The following is a 22,120-nucleotide window of genomic DNA, read 5'->3' on the forward strand; positions in this document are numbered from 1 at the left end:
TAAGCATTAGATAATCACCAAGGCTAGCTGGCTGAATTACCAGGGGGAATTACCAAGGAAACTTATTTTAGAGGCTTATACAAGACTGGTAAACGCTATCCACTGCGCAAGTTTAAAAAGGGGAATGTTACTCTGCTAAATTGCAGAACTTGTTAACACGAATTAGAAAGGATATAATTAAACAATATATCCTCTCCTGCCTCCCTGAACATTCCCACAATGTTGGGTCCAGCTTGCTGGCTTCCCTTTATTGCATTAATGCAAGAACAGGATGCTGGACTAGTTCTCGCAGGGCTTTTCTTAGGTTCTTGACTGGTGCTGTGCTACTCCTGCTGAGGCCTGTCTCAGATTAATCCCCGTGCGTGAATGCTTAAGAACAATGGCTCATCTAGTCCAGAATCCTGTTCTCACAGACCAGATGCCCATTATGGGGAAACCCACAAGCTGGATTCGAGCATGGGAGCACTTTCCCCCTCCTGTGGTTTCCAGAAACTGGTCTCCAGAAGCGTTTCTCCCTCCAATAGCTACCCATAGCCCTCTCCTCCTCCACAAAATTACCATATTTTTTGCCCTATAGGGCGCACCCACCCATAGGGCGCACCTAGGTTTTTTTTTGGGGGGGGGGGAATAAAGAAAAAAAAAAATTCCCCCCCAGCCCACAGAACAGGCTGCTATCCGCAAGCCTTGGGAGCCCAGCGGGAACTCCCGCCGGGCTCCCAAGGCTTGCGGATAGCTGCCTGAAGCCTGGAGAACGAGAGGGGTGGGTGCACACAGACCCCTCTCGCTCTCCAGGCTGCAGCGAAAGCCTGCATTCGCCCCATAGGACGCACACACATTTCCCCTTCATTTTTGGAGGGGGAAAAGTGCGTCCTATAGGGCGAAAAATACAGTAGCTCTTCCTCTTTTAAAGCCACCTGGGTTTCTGGCCATCACTAACTCCCTGTGGCAGTGAGTTCCATAGTTTAACGATGTGCTGAATGGACAAGGACTTCCCGCGGCATATTTTTAAGGGGCGTTGTTGAATCAATGAGCTGCTCCCCCTTTCCCCGTTGGCCCAAGCACCTACTTGTTATACAGCACAATGTCTGGGATCCAGATCATCTCGGAAGGCGCTCGGATGGAAGTGACGTTGTCAAAATCCACCGGGTTCCACTGCAGCTTGTAGTCATTCCATTCCTGGCAGCAAGGAAACAATCATGGGCTCATTATTCACTTCCGAGATGTGCATATTCTTCACACTGAAGCACACATTGATCAACTTCCTCACTTTTTTGATATACTTATTTTTTTGGTTTTTCAGATTAAAACTTTGCAGTCACATATCGAACGTACAACATAGAAATAAGATTCCAAAGAATCTCTTGGACTCCCCTCCTCCCCTTTGTGGGTCCTATTGTAACCATTTCCTCCTGCACCTTTTAGGATAATAGGTTATAAATGTCCCCCATTCCTTATTAAAAGTTTGGTCTTCCTGATTTCTGCTTCTTCCAGCCATTTTAGCCATTTCGGCATAAATCCATCACCTCTGCCAGTCTTCTCTGGTATGGACTTTATCTTCTTCCCGTTTATTAACTTTCTTAGTTATTAAAAAATAAGTTAATTAACACTGTTTTAGTGGACGAAGGCTGCAAAGCCTATGTCGACTCAGAAGAACGTCCTGTTGAATTCAGTCTTGCAGCCTTAATGCCAACCTTCATAAGAGGGGCACAGGAGAGGGGGGGATAACAGCTGCTCAGCTTAAGACCCCCAGGCCAATAGTTTTCCATGGCTGGAAACTTCAAGGCGTGGGAGTCAAGGGGACCATCTCTACAAGGCTGAAGTTGAACTGTAGAGCTGGCAATAGAATTGTTGAACTGTAGAGCTGGCAGGGACAAAAAGGGACATTTAGTCCAGAATGCAGGGATCTCTTGCTCAATGTGGAACTCGAATCCACAACCCTGTGATTAAGAGTCTCATGCTTTACCTACAGGGCTTGCTTCCAGTTCCTTATTTGACACCAAGTTGCATTGTGAGAGCCTTGAATAAGACCTGGCAAAAAGTAAACCCTGTGTTGGGCTCAGTGTTAGAGTACAGTGTCCTAGTACGTCTCCGAGCACAATTTAAAGTGTTGGTGCTGACCTTTAAAGCCCTAACGGCCTCTGTCCTGTATACCTAAAGGAGTGTCTCCACCCCCATCGTTCTGCCCGGACGCTGAGGTCCAGCGCCGAGGGCCTTCTGGCGGTTCCCTCATTGCGAGAAGTGGGGTTACAGGGAACCAGACAGAGGGCCTTCTCGGTAGTGGCGCCCTCCCTGTGGAACGCCCTCCCTTCAGATGTTAAGGAAATAAGCAGCTACCCTATCTTTAAAAGACATCTGAAGGCAGCCCTGTTTAGGGAAGTTTTTAATATTTAATGCTGTATTGTTTTTAACACTTGATTGGGAGCCACCCAGAGTGTCTGGGGAAACTCAGCCAGATGGACGGGGTATAAATAATAAACTATTATTATTATTATTATTATTATTATTATTATTATTACAGTGGTATCTCTGGTTGCAAACGGGATCCGTTCCGGAGCCCCATTCGCAACATGAGAAGAACGCAACCCGCGTCTGCTTGTGCGTGGGTCACGATTCTGTGCTTCTGCGCATGCGTGTGATGTCATTTTGAGTGTCTGCGCATGCGCAAGCAGTGAAACCCAGAAGTAACCCGTTCCGTTACTTCCGGGTCGCTGCGGGGCGTATCCTGAAAGAATGTAACCTGAACCGAACGTAACAAGAGGCATGACTGCACTGTATTTTTCCATGTATAAGACGACTCCTATTTTTTAAAACCCCAAATTCAGAAATTAAGTTGTTTAACTTTTTTGGGGGGGAGGGGAGGTCACTGTTGGTTTCTGTGTGTTGCCACTGTGCAGTGCTTAGAGTCACAAGACTCTGTTTACATTTCAGACATTCCAGACTGTTGGAAGTCTCACGGGTTTCCCGTTCCTTTGTTTTTCAGTTGCTCTCTGCTCTCACAGAGAGAGGACGGTTCTTTTCTGTCTGCGTAACTGGAAATAAAACTCTGCAATGTAGCTCATAAATCTCATCACTTCTGCTGCTTTGAAACTCTGTGGAAAGGGAATGTGCTTGGAGCCTTATCAGAGGCTCAGGTCGTTAATTATCGTCGGAGGAGAGAACGGAGGACTCACCGGAGGAGTCGCTCGGTCGAACGCAGGTTCCGACAGTCACTTCCGCCAATCGCTCACCCTCCTACCTGCCACTGCCAATCACTTGCCACAGCCACTGCCGATCGCACACCTCGCCGCAGCCGCCAATTGTCTGCCTGCTCGCAGCCACCAACAGCCCACCCGCCCACTTGCCGCAGCCACCAATCGCCTGCCCAATTGCTGCAGCCACAGCCAATCACCAGCAGGCCTTGCTGCAGCCACCAATCACTCACCCAATCACCGCTGCCAATCTCCGGCTTGCTGCTGCCATTGATCTCATGTCCCCCCTCTGCATTCACTATCCATGTATAAGACGAGACCCAATTTTTTAAAGCAAAAAGCACCGTCTTATACACCGAGAAATACAGTATATCTTTATTCCTGCATTGGAAAGGGTTGGAGAAGAGGACTCTTGGGTCCCTTCCGTCTCTACACCCCCAAAACTTTGCTAGAGTTTGCGTTGCGCTCCCTGCCTTTAACTCCCATCGCGCTTTACCTGCTTGAGCCAAACGTTTGTGGTCATCATTTGATTCTTCTCATCCTAGATTTGAAGACAATGAGAGAGAGAAAGAGAGAGAGAGAGAGAGAGAGAGAGAGAGAGAGAGAGAGAGAGGTTGTTTGAAAGAAACACAAAGGTGCATGCAAACAGAAGCTGTTGTCTCTATTTTGTGCTTACAGTGGTGCCTTGGTTCTCAAACACCTTGGTTCCCAAACACCGAAAACCCAGAAGTAAATGTTCAGGTTTTCAAATGTTTTTCAGAAGCCGAACATCTGATGCGGCTGTCGGCTATTGTTTCTGAGGCACCTGCCCCAATCAGAAACTGCGCCTTGGTTTTCGAACATTTTGGCTTCCAGAACGGATTAAGTTTGGTGCTTTTGTTTTTGCTATTTATTTTTGTTTTTGAGGCTTTTTTGGTTCATTTGTTTCTGTGACTGTGCGGAATCCAGTTCAGCTACGGATTGATTGATTGATTGATTGATTGACTGACTGATTGTGTGACTGTGGAAATGGATAAAAGCGCCTCATCCAAACAATGACTATCATCAGTGCAGGTAAGGAAAAATAATAATTTTAATTTTTATCATCTACAATACGGTCTTATTTATTTTACAGTACACTACATTGATTATTGCCTTCATTTTATGGGTCAGTGGTCTCGTTAGATAGTAAGATTCATGTTAAATTTCTGTTTGAGGGGTTGTTTTTAAAAGTCTGGAACGGATTAATCCATTTTGCATTACTTTCTATGGGAAAGCGTGCCTTGGTTTTGGAACGCTTTGGTTTTGGAACGGACTTCTGGAACGGATTAAGTTTGAGAACCAAGGCACCACTCTAAATCACAAACCAGCCAATTCAGGCTGCCCCGTTGAAGTGGATTTGGCAGGAAATCCACTTCAACGGGAATCCACTTGCTTTTCTGCAGCAAGGGAAATTATGGGGGAACGCGGGCCGCATTATGTAACCTCCTCACAAAGAAATCCAGGTGAATGCTAATTAAAGAGGTCATCTCGGACCAGAGTCCTCTGCTCTCACTGCATCCAGGCCTGAAAAGAGGGAGATCTGCTATTACAATGGTATGGAGACCCTATGCTCAGCCAAAGTTCAGTGGCAGAACAGCTGCTTTTGGTGCAGAAGGAACCAGGTTCTGCCCTCAGGATCTGCAAGGAAGACTTGCAAAGACGTGTCAGAACAAGTGGAAGACCAGTGATAGATAGATAATTAGATAGATAATTTATTACGGTCAAAGACCAGCTTGAAGACCAGTGACTATATAGTCAATACTAGAATAGAGGGACGCGGGTGGCGCTGTGGGTTAAGGCCTCAGCGCCTAGGACTTGCCGATCGAAAGGTCGGCGGTTCGAATCCCCGCGGCGGGGTGCGCTCCCGTTGCTCGGTCCCAGCGCCTGCCAACCTAGCAGTTGGAAAGCACCTTCGGGTGCAAGTAGATAAATAGGGACCGCTTACCAGCGGGAAGGTAAACGGCGTTCCGTGTGCTGCGCTGGCTCGCCAGATGCAGCTTGTCACGCTGGCCACGTGACCCGGAAGTGTCTGCGGACAGCGCTGGCTCCCGGCTTATAGAGTGAGATGAGCGCACAACCCTAGAGTCTGGCAAGACTGGCCCGTACGGGCAGGGGGTACCTTTACCTTTAACTCCCTATGTTTGTGTTCACATGTGTACTCCTCTTAAACCAGAGTGAAGAACTCTACGGCCTGCTACTTGATATCTGAGAACAAACTGGAACGTGTCCAGAGGAGGGCAACCAAAATGGTCAAAGGCCTGGAAATGATGCCTTATGAGGAATGGCTAAGGGAGCTGGGCATGTTTAGCCTGGAGAAGAGGAGGTTAAGGGGTGATATGATAGCCATGTTCAAATATATAAAAGGATGTCATATAGAGGAGGGAGAAAGGTTGTTTTCTGTTGCTCCAGAGAAGCGGACACGGAGCAATGGATCCAAACTACAAGAAAGAAGATTCCACCTAAACATTAGGAAGAACTTCCTGACAGTAAGAGCTGTTCGACAGTGGAATTTGCTGCCAAGGAGTGTGGTGGAATCTCCGTCTTTGGAGGTCTTTAAGCAGAGGCTTGACAACCATATGTTGGGAGTGCTCTGATGGTGTTTCCTGCTTGGCAGGGGGTTGGACTCGATGGCCCTTGTGGTCTCTTCCAACTCTATGATTCTATGATTCTATGATTCTATAACACATGCATCAGATTGAGCTGCATGCCACCATGGAGCCAGTTCAGAGTGAGGGTTTTCCCACCCTCACTCGGAATGGGTAGGTCTTTATTTTTCTCTCCCGCCCACACTCCATTTTGACATTGCCTCTTCCAATATCACTAAAGGGGAAACATTTCTCTGCAGCTGGTTTTTGTTTTGTTTTTTTTGCAAAGAGCAGTGAGGTGAGTGAACAGGACACATACCACGTCAATCAGCTGAGCAATGGACAGGCCAAACCTGACAATAACGACATCAGAGGTGTTGGGGACGGGCCGGGACCACTTGTTGTATGCATTGAAAAGGTGCTTGAAGAGTCTCTCCTCCGCCTGGGTTTGCGTCCGTCCTTGGACTGAGGCTGAAATGGAAATCAAGATTGGGTTAAATTATGGAAAACTGACTTAAAATTTACAGATTGTTCCCTATTGAAGGAGAATTACATGAAGATGATGTACAGATGGAACACGACACCAGTGCAGTTAGGGAAAATGTACAAAACTAGTTCAAATATATGTTGGAAGTGTAAGGGAAAGGAGGGGACATTTTATCATATGTGGTGGGATTGTATGGTAATTAAAAAATTTTGGGAAATGATTTACAGCAAATTGAAGAAAATGTTCCATTTAACATTTGTTAAAAAAACCTGAAGCATTTTTTGTTAGGGATTGTAGGGAAAGACCTGCCAAAAAAGCTGAAAAACATCTTCATGTATGCGACAACGGCCACGAGAGTTCTGGTAGCACAAGGATGAAAGACTGAAGAAACCCCAACTAAAGAATCATGGCAAGAAAAATTGATGGACTATGCAGAACTGGCAAAACTGACATATAAGCTACGGGACAAGGATAACTGTGACTTTAAGGGTGAATGGGAACCCTTTACAAAGTATCTGAAGATGCAACAAAGCGAACTGGACTCCTTGGCAGGTTTTGAATAAACATTCACAAACTTTTTATTGATAAAATCAGCTAAATGGTTTGAGGATATATACAACTTTGTAACATGCAGAAAACAGCATTCTTAGAGAAACCAAAGACTGGAACTGAGGGAAGTCGGGGGGGTGGGTGGGTTTTGGGGGGGAAGCAAAAATGGGGGGGCAAGGATGATATGTTTTTGGATAATATGTCTCGTTATAATTTTGAATAATAATAAAAAGTGGGTGAGCACCACAAAAAAGAAGAAAAAAAGAAATGGAAATCAAATGTTATGAGTTGACAAGAACCAGCCTTGAATGCTGAGAATCATTGACGGTCAGTTATTAAATGCCCCCAGATATTAACTGCATGTCAACAGTTAAGGACGGACATCAAAGCTCGACTATAACCTAGCTCAAAGCTATATAACCTAACAAAGCTCAACTATAACCCAGAATTAATGCCCCACCTTTCAAAGCTCTTCACACCCATTTCATCTCAAAAACCTTTACAGAAACCATGTAAATGTAAGGTGGCATTATTATCCCCATATTGCAGATGTGAAGACTGAGGCTAAGAGAAAGGGTCAGGAAAAGAGAGCATGTGTTGCCTAAGATCAGTTAGTGAGCTTATTTCTGTGGCAAGAGTCAAACTGGGGTCTCTCCAGGCTCCTGCAGGGCAGTCTTGACTACTGCACAGAGAAGAAGAGTTTGGGTTTGATATCCCACTTTATCACTACCCGAAGGAGTCTCAAAGCAGCTAACATTCTCCTTTCCCTTCCTTCCCGACAACAAACACTCTGTGAGGTGAGTGGGGCTGAGAGACTTCAAAGAAGTGTGACTGGCCCAAGGTCACCCAGCAACTGCATGTGGAGGAACAGGGAAGCGAACCCGGTTCACCAGATTATGAGTCCACCGCTCCGAACCACTACACCACACTGGGCTCTCCAGTACTGAAAGTCTGGCAGATATCCAGGGAATGCCCAAAGCACGGGAAAGTTGTGAGAATTTATGGCGATGCAGGAACCTGGGAAGTCAACTGGCAGGCGCTGGGAGAATCCTGCTGCATGAAGCCTAGAGATGGCCAAATTGCCTGGCAATGCGAGATGAAATAAGACATGCTCGCAGGAGCATCAGACTAATATGCCTAAAGCAGAGGCAGCCAGAGGCCAACTCCACAATAGAAACCCCCTGGGGAACAGAAGTCCCCGGCCAAATTTCAACCAGCCTCTTTAGCTAATGAGGTTTACCTTCTTCCCACTCTTCAAGGCCATAAGCTTCATGGGCCTTTGCTTATTCCTGCTTTTGACTGCAGAAGAAACTTCTTCTGGGGTGCAGAATGTTAGAATTCCTGCTCCGTGATTGCAGTCATGGGATTGTTGTCTATCACATGGCAGTGTATGTTTTGACTCCACAGAGTGGAAAGTGACGGAGACAGGATGTTTGTGTTACAGTGGTACCTCGGGTTAAGTATTTAATTCGTTCCAGAGGTCCGTTCTTAACCTGAAACTGTTCTTAACCTGAAGCACCACTTTAGCTAATGGGGCCTCCTGCTGCTGCTGCGCCGCCGCCGGAGCACAATTTCTGCTCTCATCCTGAAGCAAAGTTCTTAACCCGAGGTACTATTTCTGGGTTAGCGGAGTCTGTAACCTGAAGCATCTGTAACCTGAAGTGTATGTAACCTGAGGTACCACTGTACTGTGTTCCGTGAGGTGGGACTATTGTCCTTTGTCCTTTTTCTCTTTGCTGTCTGATGCTGGAGAGAGAGGGAGCCATGTTGCAGTGCTCCGTGTGTGTTTATATGTAAATAAAGTAGATTAGCCAAAATGCTGAGTTGCTGAGGTCTGTTACACAAACTGCGAAGACTCTGCGGATCTCTAAGTGTGCTGATGTCTGTTGGCATCGGTCACTGTGATTTTCGGGCTGAAGAAAGCTTTTGAAGCTCCCGAACGATTGACCAGGAGGGAGAGAACATGCCAATCGGGCATGTATCTCTGCCAGGGTCCTACTCGAGTGTAGGCCGAGCTCCTGACCCAGAATGCCAATGTCATGGACTGGCAGAGGAACGGTGGGAGGAACCAGTTGGGGAACAAAAGGGGGAAAGGCTCAGAGCCTGGGGCAATGATCAGCGGTCAGAGGGAGAAGACTGAGAAGAGGAGATGTTGGAATCTGAAGGGGTAAGAGGGCTTAGTGAGCTGGGAGCGTCTGTGGCAGAGAGAAGTCAAGAACCAGAAGCTGAAGCAAGACAGTGGGAGGAAGGGAGTCAAAAGGCAGAGGTGAATCAGGCTAGTGAAGAGGCATGGGGGTCTCCTCTTCCTGCTGCGACAAGCTCCCCTTCTTCCTGTCTCACAGAACCAGAAGAGGGGTGAAACGACCAGAGCTTAGGCACACTGCATGCAGGCACAGTCTCCGATTTCTTGCAAGGAGCCCTGGAGAGGAGACAACTTTGACAGCGGTGGGAAGGCTGGGACTTTTAGTCTCGGCAACTGATTTCATGGAGTAAGATCTACAGGGCCTGAGCTGCTGAGCTCATTAGGCCTGGAACTCCATCTATTCTGTGAAGCTCGTGTTTCCCTAATAGTTAACTATAGCTTTGAACTGTGTGACTTACTGACACTGGCTTGCCCTGTGACAGCCAAGGTCCTCATAAGATTAATGGGACCCTCTCTCCCTTTTCAGCCAAGGAGTTAGGAACCTGTTTGGAGTGTTGCTGCTGACCTTGAAAGCCCTAAACGACCTCGGTCCAGTATACCTGAAGGAGCGTCTCCACCCCCATCATTCAGCCCGGACCCTGAGGTCCAGCGCCGAGGGACTTCTGGCCATTCCCTCACTGCAAGAAGCCAAGTTACAGGGAACCAGGCAGAGGGTCTTCTTGGTAATGGCACCTGCCCTGTGGAACACCCTCCCTTCAGATGTGAAGGAAATAAGCAGCTATCCTATCTTCAAAAGACATCTGAAGGCAGCCCTGTTCAGGGAAGTTTTTAATGTTTAATGCTGTATTGTGTTTTTAATATTCGGTTGGGTGCTACCCAGAGTGGCTGGGGAAACTCAGCCAGATGGGCGAGGTATAAATAAGAAATAATAATAATAATAATAATAATAATAATAATAATAATTCACTAGGTAGAGCACCCAGCACTGGACCAGATCCTCATGGTTGGGTCAGGCCAAGTCCTTCTTAACTGTGAGAACAAGATGCTAGTCTAGGTGGGCCATTGACCTAATTTAGCAGGCTCTTCTTATGACTGAGATGATGGCTCAGATTTGTGTGACTTTATTTGCTGATTCCCACCTCATTGTTACCTGTCCCTCCCCTAACCTTCACGCCTCTCTGTGATTTTTCACCCCCTTCCTTGATTGTCCCTCCCTCTTCTACTTCTCGTTGCCTCCTTGCCTGCTCACTCCCATCGTCCTCGCTTGGACTGTATTCTCCTTGGGGCAGGGACCTGTCTGTCCCTTGCTTGTCATGCGGCTGACGCCCTCCGTGCACTTGTCAGGTGCGATACGCATAAATCATCCTCCTCTCTGTTGATCTGGACTGTTTCACAAATCTGATTTCCTTCCATTCAAACTCTCCCTCAGTTCTTCAAAATGGGGCAGAAACTGGCCTCGACTAAGAAAATGGGCAAAATGCTGCAGAGGAAACAATTCATCCCACACACAAAAGGGGCCAAGGGGTGGAATATTTCGCAAAATAAACAGGCAGTTCCCATCCATTCAGCCCCTCGCAGCCATGCTAGACTATACTGACGGATTGATGGCCTTAAGGACTCAAAATGAGCCATTGGTGAGGCCATCTCCATTTCTTCTCATTAGCGCCGCTTGACGAGCAAATTTGGCATGTAAACAGACGTGGCACTTCATCTCTGTGAGCGGATCTGTCTTTGGGAGCAGGGAGTGGGGTGTCAGGAGAGAAAGATGGTTCAACTTTGGCTGCCAGAAATCTCCCAAGAGCGGTGATCTTGCCAGCCACAGTTCTCAGATCCAGTGCCGGATTTACGTCTAAGCTAAACAAGCTATAGCTTAGGGCCCCACTCTCTTGGGGCCCCCCAAAAAATTAAAGGGGAAAAAACTCTGGATGTACATTTCCAAAATATAAGATAAAAATAAAATAAAACCTACACACAGAAACAGTGTTTTGTGTTGTGTAGGCTCCTATGATGTAAGTAATGGGCCCCGCCTGCTCCCTAAAATATCACTGGTTTGCTCATTTCTGTATATAGGGTGCCTACATTCTGTTATGTGCAAATGGATTTAGATACCTATTAGGTCCATAAATTACCATATAGCATATAAGGTAAAGGTACACCTGACCATTAGGTCCAGTCGCGGATGACTCTGGGGTTGCGTGTTCATCTCGCTCTATAGGCCGAGGGAGCCGGTGTTTGTCAGCATGTATAACTTCCGTGGCCAAGGTCATGTGGCCAGCATGACTAAGCCGCTTCTGGCAAACCAGAGCAGCGCACGGAAATGCTGTTTACCTTCCCGCCGGAGCGGTACCTATTTATCTACTTGCACTTTGACGTGCTTTCGAACTGCTAGGTTGGCAGGAGCAGGGACCAAGCAACGGGAGCTCACCCCGTCGCGGCGATTCGAACCGCTGACCTTCTGATCAGGAAGCCCTAGGCTCTGTGGTTTAACCCACAGCACCACCCGCGTCCCTTCAGAAGCATTGCTTGCCCCTAAATGCTTCCCTTGACCTAAAGAAAACTCAAAAGCAACATAAACTACAAAAACAATGATGCAGGTAGAATGCCAGCGGGGCTGCAAGGGCTTTCGAGTGTTTCTCACTGCCTATCGCACGTATGGCTTGTTGTGGAAGGACAGATCCTGAGGCTGAGACTCCAATACTTTGGCCACCTCATGAGAAGAGAAGACTCCCTGGAAAAGACCTTGATGTTGGGAAAGATGGAGGGCACAAGGAGAAGGGGACGACAGAGGACGAGATGGTTGGATAGTGTTCTCGGAGCTACCAGCATGAGTTTGACCAAACTGGGGGAGGCAGTGGAAGACAGGAGGGCCTGGCGTGCTCTGGTCCAGGGGGTCACGAAGAGTCGGACACGACTAAACGACTCATCAACAACAACAACAACACATGAGTGTTAAACTTTAGATCAACTGACAGAAGTATTTGGTTGCAAATCTCCATTTTGAAAGGGAGTTGCCTTTGAGACTTTGCTCCCATGCTCCGTGAGACTAAGGATGTAAATGAAGCTCTCCCGGCAAACAGCCACAGGTTAATGGTTGCTATAAAGAGAGACAGACCTTTGCTTATAGGTCTGTTTGGAGTATTTCATATTTTCTGAGATGCTGAGCCTGTGCTGGACAGAACAAGATGTCTTATGGAATTACATGGACGTATCTTTGATATTTTTGTTGTTAGGAAGAAAGTTCTGCTAGTACAGCTTTTGAATAATATCTAATGGGCCTTGAAAATGTTTTATTTCCAAACGGAGTCAGTTTTTACGCATCCAGTCCCTTCAGACTGCACAATATTAATATCAGCAATACAGCTATCTCCCTGTTGGACAGAAATTTTGAGTGTGTCAGAAGTGCAATGAGCTCCTGACTCTCCCAACACCCATTTGCTCCCTTGAGGCCAGGGTAGCAGACCTGGAAAGGCTAAGAGAGAAAGGGGGGTTGGTGGATGAGACCTTCTGGGGGCTAAAGCTGCATCCCATTTCCACCATGATAGCTTCCCTGCTGGCAGCTTCTAGGGTGCTGTGGTTCCGCACTAGAACATTGGCCTGCTCCCAAGTTTTGGGGTTGCCTTTGGGGTTAAGCCTGAGCAGTGCTCTGGTCCCTTGTTGATTGTAGCATTGTATGATGAATGGCAAGGTCCGCATAGTAAAAGCTATGGTTTTCCCAGTAGTGATGTATGGAAGTGAGATCTGGACCATAGAGAAGGCTGATCGCCAAAGAATTGATGCTTTTGAATTCTGGTGCTGGAGGAGACTCTTGAGAGTCCCATGGACTGCAAGAAGATCAAACCTCTCCATTCTGGAGGAAATCAGCCTTGAGTGCTCACTGGAAGGACAGATCCTGAAGCTGAGGCTCCAATACTTTGGCCACCTCATGAGAAGAGAAGACTCCCTGGAAAAGACCCTGATGTTGGGAAAGATGGAGGGCACAAGGAGAAGGGGACGACAGAGGACGAGATGGTTGGATAGTGTTCTCGGAGCTACCAGCATGAGTTTGACCAAACTGGGGGAGGCAGTGGAAGACAGGAGGGCCTGGCGTGCTCTGGTCCAGGGGGTCATGAAGAGTCGGACACAACTAAACGACACTACAACAACCACAACAAACTGTCACAGAAAGAACTTCCATGCTGTCTACTTGCACCCAAACAGTGTTTGGCAACGGAGCTGCTTTTTTCATTTTATGTTACACATCTAGCTGCAATTCACCAGTTGTGGAATCATGATGAGCACATGCAAGTGTGGCCCAATTTGACATTTCCAAAAAAAACACCCCAAACTGCAACTTCTGGTGCTGTGAAGCTGCAAGTTCAATCCCCTCCCTCCCTGCTTCTCTTTCTTATATCCTAATTTGACTTATAATGTACGTGCTTCTCTAATTTGCATTGCGGTTTCTGTTGCCCCGCAGTGTATCAAAATTGCACCGCCAATCTTTCTTCAGACTCGAAAGTGGCAATCTTTAATTAAGGCTGCAGACTTTTTGAAACGTTAGCTCAGGCAGGCTTTCATCACACCGGCTCGGAAGCCCAGATTTGGCACGGAGCCTTCAAGATTGACGTGAAGTCATAAGATTCTGCAAAGTTTCTCTTATTAACCGCTCCCAGCGTCGGAGGCGAGAATTATGGAGTCGTCGAGAACGTGACGTGAATCCGGAGAAGAGGAAGGGCGAAGGAGGTTGATTCCTCTCACTGTGTCTTTCCAAATCAGGCGGTGATCCTGTCAGAGCGCTTCCAAACACCAAAGGCTGTTGACTAGGAAAGCGCATCTCCTCAGAGCGAGCGATTCTCCCGTCATGTCACAGCCAAAACCATCCCTGGCGTTGATGGCCTCCAATGTTCCTTAGGCTTTGTCAAGAGTCATCCGCAGGAGGAAGTATCATCAAGGTAAAAGCTAGTTGTGTGCGCTCTGATGTGCCACTGCAGCTAAGTACACTCAACTCTCACTTCTAACATAACGTACATTGGCTCCCAGTACATTTCTGAGCACAATTCAAAGTGTTGGTGCTGACCTTTAAAGCCCTAAACGGCCTCGGTCCAGTATACCTGAAAGAGCGTCTCCATCCCCATCGTTCTGCCTGGATGCTGAGGTCCAGCTCCAAGGGCCTTCTGGTGGTTCCCTCACTGCAAGAAGCCAAGTTACAGGGAACCAGGCAGAGGGCCTTCTTGGTGGTGGCTCCCACCCTGTAGAACGCCCTCCCATCAGATGTCAAAGAGAAGAACAACTACCAGACTTTTAGAAGACATCTGAAGGCAGCCCTGTTTAGGGAAGCTTTTAATGTTTAACAGACCACTATATTTAATATTTAATATTTTGTTGGAAGCCGCCCAGGGTGGCTGGGGAGACCCAGCCAGATGGGCGGGGTATAAATAATAAATTTATTATTATTATTATTATTATTGTTGTTGTTGTTGTTGTTGTTGTTGTTGTTAGTTTGCCTTGGGTGTCTAGCTAAGCACCATGATTAGTATAACCAAAGACATTTCTCTGTGTCATGCAACACCCCCTCACCTAGCTGCCAGGTAGGAGAACATGAGCTGGAGTTTGGGGATGTGAGATGAGCTGGAATCTGGAGACAGAGAGACCTGCTTGCTCATTGCTGAACCCAAAGCTGAGACTAATGGAGAAGCGATATCTGTTGGGATGCTGGGAGCCACCCTATGCTCAGGTTGTACATATAGGTAGATAAAAATGCCGCATCATAAAGGCACCGCAGCTTCCACTGACCTTTATTCCAAGCAATCTGAACCCTGGAGTCTCTCTCCCCTTGGAGACTGGGGTAGAGCGAAAAATAACAAAAACATCGATAACTTCCTTGAGCATTCTGGTGCCATTTCATTGTCCCTTAAAAGTGGGTATGCAATGGCTGAGCACCTGCATAAAGCCAAAGGCTTGTGCACGATGTTAGACATTCTTAGAAAGCCACTTCCGCCTGCAGAGGAGGTAGGGTTGCGGGCGTCAGAGCCCCACCAGGCACGCAGTGGCTGGAGCCCAGCCCCCACGATTGGGGAAATCCCCAGGCGCGTCACCCCCTGGCCAGCCAATCGGCTGGCTCTGGGGGTGTGGCCTACCCTATTTAAGGGAAGACACGGCTGGGGATCTCCCTCTTTCCCCGCCTACCAGCTGTTCCTGGTTCCCCACCCTCCCACCCTATAAGGTTTTCATTCCTTGACCTTGCTATGGACCTCGGTTGGTCACCATTGAAGGGACTGGTAGGAATTTTTCCACTTGGCAAACTGGCACCAGCCACTTGGGTTTTGCCTACCTCGTACAAATCGCCTCAACTTTCTGGGTATTGGCGGTTAAGCATTGGTATAGTTCTGAAGATGGAAGAGGGGAGGAAGCGCCATCACCTGCCCCACATATTGAAGGGTAGTCCGGTAAAGGATTCTGGGGGGCGTGGCCCTGTCTGAAGCCTAAGGAGGTGAGGGCCTAAGGCACGCCCCCTAGCGGTGGCCCCGGGGGAGTTCCTAGTTGATGTGCATCAGCAGGACTCCCCCTACTGGTGGTTAACCCTTCCCGGACTTCAAGCGGATGGGCTGAAGTCGGATACAGTTGGTTAGGACCAATGCCTAAGCCAATACCTGTAACCAATAAAGTTGTGGCCTTATTTAGCCCATTAACCGTAATAATTGTGTCATGTGTCTTTATTTTCACTGGGGGTGGGGGGTGGGAAATCGCCACACAAATGAATTAAGCTTTGCAAGAGCTGAGCAACTGGCTCAAGCCCAGTGGAAGGATGAGGAGACATGTTTGTCTGCAAGGCTGATGGGCAGGCGGAGATGAGATCTAGGACATCTGCCTGACCAGTTGCATCACAGAGCACAGGTGGCAGCAAAGAAGCATCCGAAATAATTTGCACCTGCGAAGCCACAACGTGAGAAAATTCCCAGAAGGATTTTTAATCCTTGTTGGAAGCTGCCCAGAGTGGCTGGGGAAACCCAGCCAGATGGGGGGGGGGGGTTACAAATCATAAATTATTATTATTATTATTATTATTATTATTATTATTATTATTGACAGCAGGTTCAAAAGGCACCTGCAGCTCATGCGCCCAACTGCACAAAGAACGTCAAAAGATAGCCCAAAAGGTGACCGCTTTGGACTTCTATGGGCCTGTCCACCCAGCAACAGGAACAAGTTTTAGACAGTGATGCCACAAACACACGTCAACCCTGTTTCCGTTGGAGCACATCCTGTTTCCAGAATGGCTTGCCCCAGGTCAGTGGTTCTCAAATGGTGTTCTGTGGACCCCATGGTGTCTGCGTAACCCACCCAGGAGGTCCGTGGCACCATTCACATAACAAGAACTACCATAGAGATATCATAAGTTTTCAAAAATGGGGAGGGCCAATGGCTTGGCTTTTGAAAAACAGGAGGTCCGCAGTACTTAGCTAATTGGGAACAGCTGTCCTAGAAGAAGAAAAACACACACACCCCTCTAACTGATATATAAAAGGAGATATGAAGGCTTCTTTTTCATCCTGTCCTCCATCATTTGCAGAATCACCCTAATTACATTAATGAGGTACTTGGATTCAAGGGAAGAAAGAGGTAAGTAAGTTGAGACTCAGGGAAAAGGCTTTTCTCCTACCTGCCAAGAATACAAGGAAATAGCACGCGATGGGTATCATCTTGGGGACTGGGAATCCACTCGTAGGCTGATCCCCTGCTGAAATTCTTTGCCCACAGACAGAATGTGCAGTGCCCCTTTTCATCTGCAGAGTCTGGCAACCTGGGGGTGGCAAGCAACTCCCAGTTTACCCTTTACCTTGTGGGCAACCATCTTCCTCATCAGGGAAAACACACGGCTGAGCATTAAAGAATTAAAGAAGCGTCATTTGGTGGGCCATCCTGGGCCAGCGATGGACTGGCCTTGCCTCTGGAGGAGCTGTCCGTGGTCCTGAAGTTTCTGCACTAACTGGATCCCTTCCGGGATGTCCCAAACAGCCTCCTTCTTGGTCACATGCGATGGGAAGCCAGGAAGATGCTTGATTGAAGCCTCCAAGCGGGTCCCCGGAGCTACTCCACCGGGAAGGATTTTGCACGGAAGAATGGATCCCTACAGGAGAAAGCAAGAAGAATATTGTGAGATGGCATCCCAGAAAGAGTGGTGGTCAAGTGGCCTGAACCTGAGGTTACAGGAGGGAATATCAGGTGATTCTTAGCAGAGGGGAAGAGAAGCAGGTTAGCACCTGCTGCCCTCTGTAAGCAATATGCACATAAATACATGTATATATACATAAAGGTAAAGGGACCCCTGACCGTTAGGTCCAGTCGTGACCGACTCTGGGGTTGCGGCGCTCATCTCGCTTTACTGGCTGAGGGGTGGGGTTTTTCTCAGAAGATTTAGTAGGAGATGGGTGGTTGGCTCAATGGGTATGGTAAACCTGTTGACGAATGTTAACGACTGCAATTAGTCCTACAGGAAAAAGCAAGGGATAGTATGCAGATGACCAAAAATAGCTTTAGCATGTCTAATGAGACAAAATCCAATATCTCTATTCAGACCAGGTCTCTCAGTGTATCCGAAGAAGTGTGCATGCATACGAAAGCTTATACAGTGGTACCTCTGGATGCGAAAATGATCCGTTCCGGATCCCCGTTTGCATCCTAAAGCGAACGCAATCTGCATCTGCGCAAGCGCGGGTTGTGATTCGCCACTTCCGCGCATGCACGTGACATCATTTTGAGCGTCTGCGCATGCACAAGCTATGAAACCTGGAAGTAACACGCTCCTGAAGCACATTTAACCCGAGTTATGACTTTACCAGAACAAACTTAGTTGGTCTATAAGGTGCTTTGTTGTTTAGTCGTGTCCGACTCTTTGTGACCTGGACAATTTTTTTATTTTTGTTTCGACTGTGTCAGACCAACACGGCTCCCTACCTGAATCTGAAGCCAGAAGATGTTGGGAATCTGAGGAAGAGATACTTAAGCAGTGGAAGTGGCCCTGAGTTCCAGAGACTGCTTAAGGTCCCGATACTTCTGTGATACCACCCACTTTGGGAACCACTGACTTAGAGAGTCCAGCTAGGACCTGGGAGGTAAAGGTAAAGGGACCCCTGACCATTAGGTCCAGTTCTGGCTGACTCTGGGGTTGCAGCACTCATCTCATTTTATTGGCCAAGGGAGCCGGCGTACAGCTTCTGGGTCATGCGGCCAGCAGGACTAAGGCGCTTCTGGCGAACCAGAGCAGCGCACAGAAATATCGTTTACCTTCCCGCTGGAGCAGTACCTATTTATCTACTTGCACTTTGACGTGCTTTTGAACTGCTAGGTTGGCAGGAGCTGGGACCGAGCAACGGGAGCTCACCCTGTTGCGGGGATTCGAACTGCCGACCTCCTGACAGGCAAGTCCTAGGCTCTGTGGTTTAACCCACAGCACCACCCATCCCCACTCAGTGACCTTGGGCCAGTTGCAATCTCTCAGCCGAACCTACCTCACAGGGTTGTTGTGAGGATTAAACGGGGAGGGGAGGAGAACCATGCTCATCACTTCAATCTCCTTGGAAGAAAAGGTCCAGTATACCTGAAGGAGCGTCTCCACCCCCATCATTCTGCCTGGACGCTGAGGTCCAGCGCCGAGGGCCTTCTGGCGGTTCCCTCATTGTGAGAAGCAAAGCTACAGGGAACCAGGCAGAGGGCCTTCTCGGTAGTGGCGCCCGCCCTGTGGAACGCCCTCCCACCAGATGTCAAAGCGATAAACAACTACCTGACATTCAGAAGACATCTGAAGGCAGCCCTGTTCAGGGAAGTTTTTAACGTGTGATATTTTACTGTATTTTTGGTTTTTATGGAAGCCGCCCAGAGTGGCTGGGGAGGCCCAGCCAGATGGGCGGGGTATAAATAATAAATTATTTATTTATTATTATTATTATTATTATTATTATTATTATTATTATTAGATCGAAAAAGAAAAAGAGTGTGGTTCTGGGACACATACGAACCCCAGAAAATGCTTCTTGGTTTTGAAATGAGCTCAGCTCACCGGGTGAAAGCACCAGCTCTCCCAGGCCAGGAGTTGCAGCCAGGAGATCTTGCTATCCACTCCCTTTGAAGCTGGAAGATTTGATGGACGTCTGGGAGAGGAGGCCAAAGGAAGGAACACGATTTGCATGCAGGTCTGAGCGCTTTCAAGTCTATAAATCCTTCGCTATTGGAAACTTAGCTGCTCATCAGACGCCCGGACAGGGAAGACGCTGTATATTTCGTTTTGGCATGCCCAGCCCCTCTTGGCTGGCTTTGCTCAATTTAAAATATCAGGTTGCTCGTTGTAGGCAGACGGCCCAATCCCAGCGCACAGCTGGTTTGCGCAAGACCTTGTGCAGGGATTACGCAGGCAAACTTTGAGGGTGACTGCCACAGATCTTCAGGAGAGACAGGTCTCAGTCACCTTCTGGTGATCAGAACTGTGCACGTAAAAAAATAAGGTGAGCCTGTTTAGGGACTACAACTCCCATCACCCCTAGCTAGCAAGGCCAGAGCTCAGGAATGATGGGAGTTGTAGTCCAACAACATCTGGGGACCCACAGGTTGAGAACCACTGACATAGACTCTCCTCCATGACTCTTAATCTCAGGGTCGTAAGTTTGAGCCCTGTGTTAGGCGCACACTTTTGGGTCCCCCAGTGGGTCAGTGCACCTGGCTGTTAACCAGAAGGTTGGTGGTTCAAGCCCAGCCAGGGAAGGTTGTGGGCAGGATTCCTGCATTGCAGGGGGGTTGGACTAGATGACCCTCGGGGTCCCTTCAACTCTACAATTCTATGATTCTATAAAGCCGTCTAGCTTGCCGGAGAAAGCTCTGTTTTTTAACTACGGTATGTGCTGTGTAAAGAAATGCTTTCTGTTCTCTGTCCTTTCAACATTCAGCTTCATTGAATGTCCACGAGAGGTAGAGAAACTTCTCCAGTTTCCCCTTGCCGTGCCCAGTTTTATAAACTTCTATCATGTTGCCTCTTCCTTGCCTTTTGTCTAAACTGCAGCCTTCCTTCATCACCCCATCCCCTTGATAATTTGAGTTGCCTGTTTCCAATTCTACAATATCCTTGTTGAGGCTTCCACAGGACAGATGATGCTCTCAGGTGTGGATCAGGCTGACTGTCTAGCCCATCTTCCATGTTTCAGACTGCAGCTCCCATCAGCCACAGCCATGGCTGGCGCATGAGCAAAAGCCTCTCTAGCCCAAGCGCTAGAGCAGTGTTTCCCAACCTTTTTTGGGCAAAGGCACACTTGTTTGATGAAAAAAATCTTGAGGCACACCACCATTACAGCCCCGTGACGTCAGCGCGCAGCTTCATGAGAAGAGAAGACTCCCTGGAAAAGACCCTGATGTTGGGAAAGATGGAGGACACAAGGAGAAGGGGACGACAGAGGACGAAATGGCTGGACGGTGTTCTCAAAGCTACCAGCATGAGTTTAACCAAACTGCGGGAGGCAGTGGAAGACAGGAGTGCCTGGCGTGCTCTGGTCCAGGGGGTCACGAAGAGGCGGACACTACTAAATGACTAAACAACAACAACAGCAGCCCAGCGCTTAGAGGAGAACTGCTCTTGCAGACCAGAATACTGTGGCCTGGTCTGGCCCTCAATACCAAAGGGTTGGGGGGTATCGCATGGGTTGCGCGATCCTCAGCAAGAAGCAGATGTTTGCAACCGATTCCTTCACGAATGCCTCTGCCTCTGCCTGAATACCTCCTCTCTCTGCCACCCCCTCTTCAAAAAGATGCTTGTTCGGTTTTCATTTTAAACAGGCATTTACTAAGCGCAACTAAACCCCAATGTTCTTGGCTGCCACTGAGATGCTTAAAGAGTCAACAGCAGGAGGAACGGCGGAGGCAAGATTTGTGGCCGTGCCTGGCAAACCACCGAAAGGCTCCCAGCTGCAGGACGGAAACCTTGGTGTAATCTTGGCATACGGAGAGCTCTGGGCAACCACCAAACTCTGCCAGCTTGTGCCACATTTTGTGCCAAGGGTGGGGAATGTGGCACGAGGTCAAAGGGCAAAGTGGAGATCAAATCTGTCCATTCCAGTCTCTTCTTTTTCCAGTCTCAAGTTCAGCTCTCCACCTCAGGTGGAAATATTATTTTTTTAAGTCCTCGTGAAAATTTGCCAGCATTTTAGTGCATACCCATCCCATCTTTTCCTCCAAGGAGTTCAAGGTGGCATTCTTAGTTTTCTCCCTTATTTAATTCCCCCAAAACAACCCTGTGAGGGAGGTTAGGCTGAGAGGCAGTCGCACCCAAGGAGTTTTGTGGCTGTGGGTATTTTTAACCCTGGTTTCTTAAGTCCCAGGTCACTTCCTAGCTCTCCATCTTATTCCACTTTCTGGAAGGAGGATGTTGAAGTGAATAAGATGGATATGGGGGGCGCTAATCTTTTCCTGTGGAGATTGAGCCAGAGACCCACCACTGAGCATGAATCGCAGGGAAGTCCCTGAGCTCAGGGGCAGACCCCATGTTGCGCAGGGTCAATCCCCAGCACTCCCAGTTACAGGAGGGTAAGGTAGCCAGGGATGGCAGCCACTAGCCACAACGGCTATGCCATGCCTCTACAGTCGGAGGCAGTAAACTTTCTGAATATCGGTTGCTTGAAACCGCAGGATCCTGCTTGTGGGACCACCCTTTGGGGCAGCTGAACACTGGCCTGGATGGGGCCCCTTCGGCCTGATCCAGCAAGCACTTCTTAAGTTCTTGTGTCCAGGGAGCCGCTATCAGTCGGAGTAAACAGCACCCGTCTGGGTGGAGAAACAGACAGGCCCCTTCCGATATATTTCCACTGACAAACACACGTCTTCCCAAGCCCATCAGATGGAGGCCGGCCCCTCCCCCTCTTTACTTAACTGATTAATTTCATGCAGATCCCCCTCATAAATCAACGTCTTAATAGTGAGCAATGCACAGGACTGCACCCTCCTTTCGGAAGTTTTGCAAATCAGCCACACGGTTGCACAGGCTGTGGGCTCTGCTGATCTTCCCCAGCCTTGATTGTCCTGCTAGGAGTTAATGTTGGAGAACCGCTGAGGGTTTTTTTCCTCTAAGGAATTGCCTACAGCTTCCCACCCGCTAACTCTCAGCTAGCTCTGTGAAAGGCGCAAGCACACGCAA

The 22,120-nt window shown here is 48.2% G+C and overlaps 1 protein-coding gene across 1 annotated transcript in view; it reads right to left on the minus strand.

Annotated features, from left to right (window-relative positions):
- CHRNA2 (cholinergic receptor nicotinic alpha 2 subunit) overlaps nucleotides 1–22,120 on the minus strand; it is a 32,211-nt gene that overhangs the window by 8,487 nt on the left and 1,604 nt on the right. The window contains exons 2-5 of the mRNA XM_028725253.2: nucleotides 16,610–17,077; nucleotides 6,114–6,265; nucleotides 3,685–3,729; nucleotides 1,067–1,176 (exon numbers count right to left, since the gene is read on the minus strand). Coding sequence (XP_028581086.2) covers nucleotides 1,067–1,176; nucleotides 3,685–3,729; nucleotides 6,114–6,265; nucleotides 16,610–16,733 — 431 coding nt within the window. The 5' untranslated portion in view covers nucleotides 16,734–17,077. The remainder of the gene's footprint in view (nucleotides 1–1,066; nucleotides 1,177–3,684; nucleotides 3,730–6,113; nucleotides 6,266–16,609; nucleotides 17,078–22,120) is intronic.

Source organism: Podarcis muralis, chromosome 3 (genome assembly GCF_964188315.1).
Source record: "Podarcis muralis chromosome 3, rPodMur119.hap1.1, whole genome shotgun sequence".
NCBI classification, from domain to species: domain Eukaryota; kingdom Metazoa; phylum Chordata; class Lepidosauria; order Squamata; family Lacertidae; genus Podarcis; species Podarcis muralis.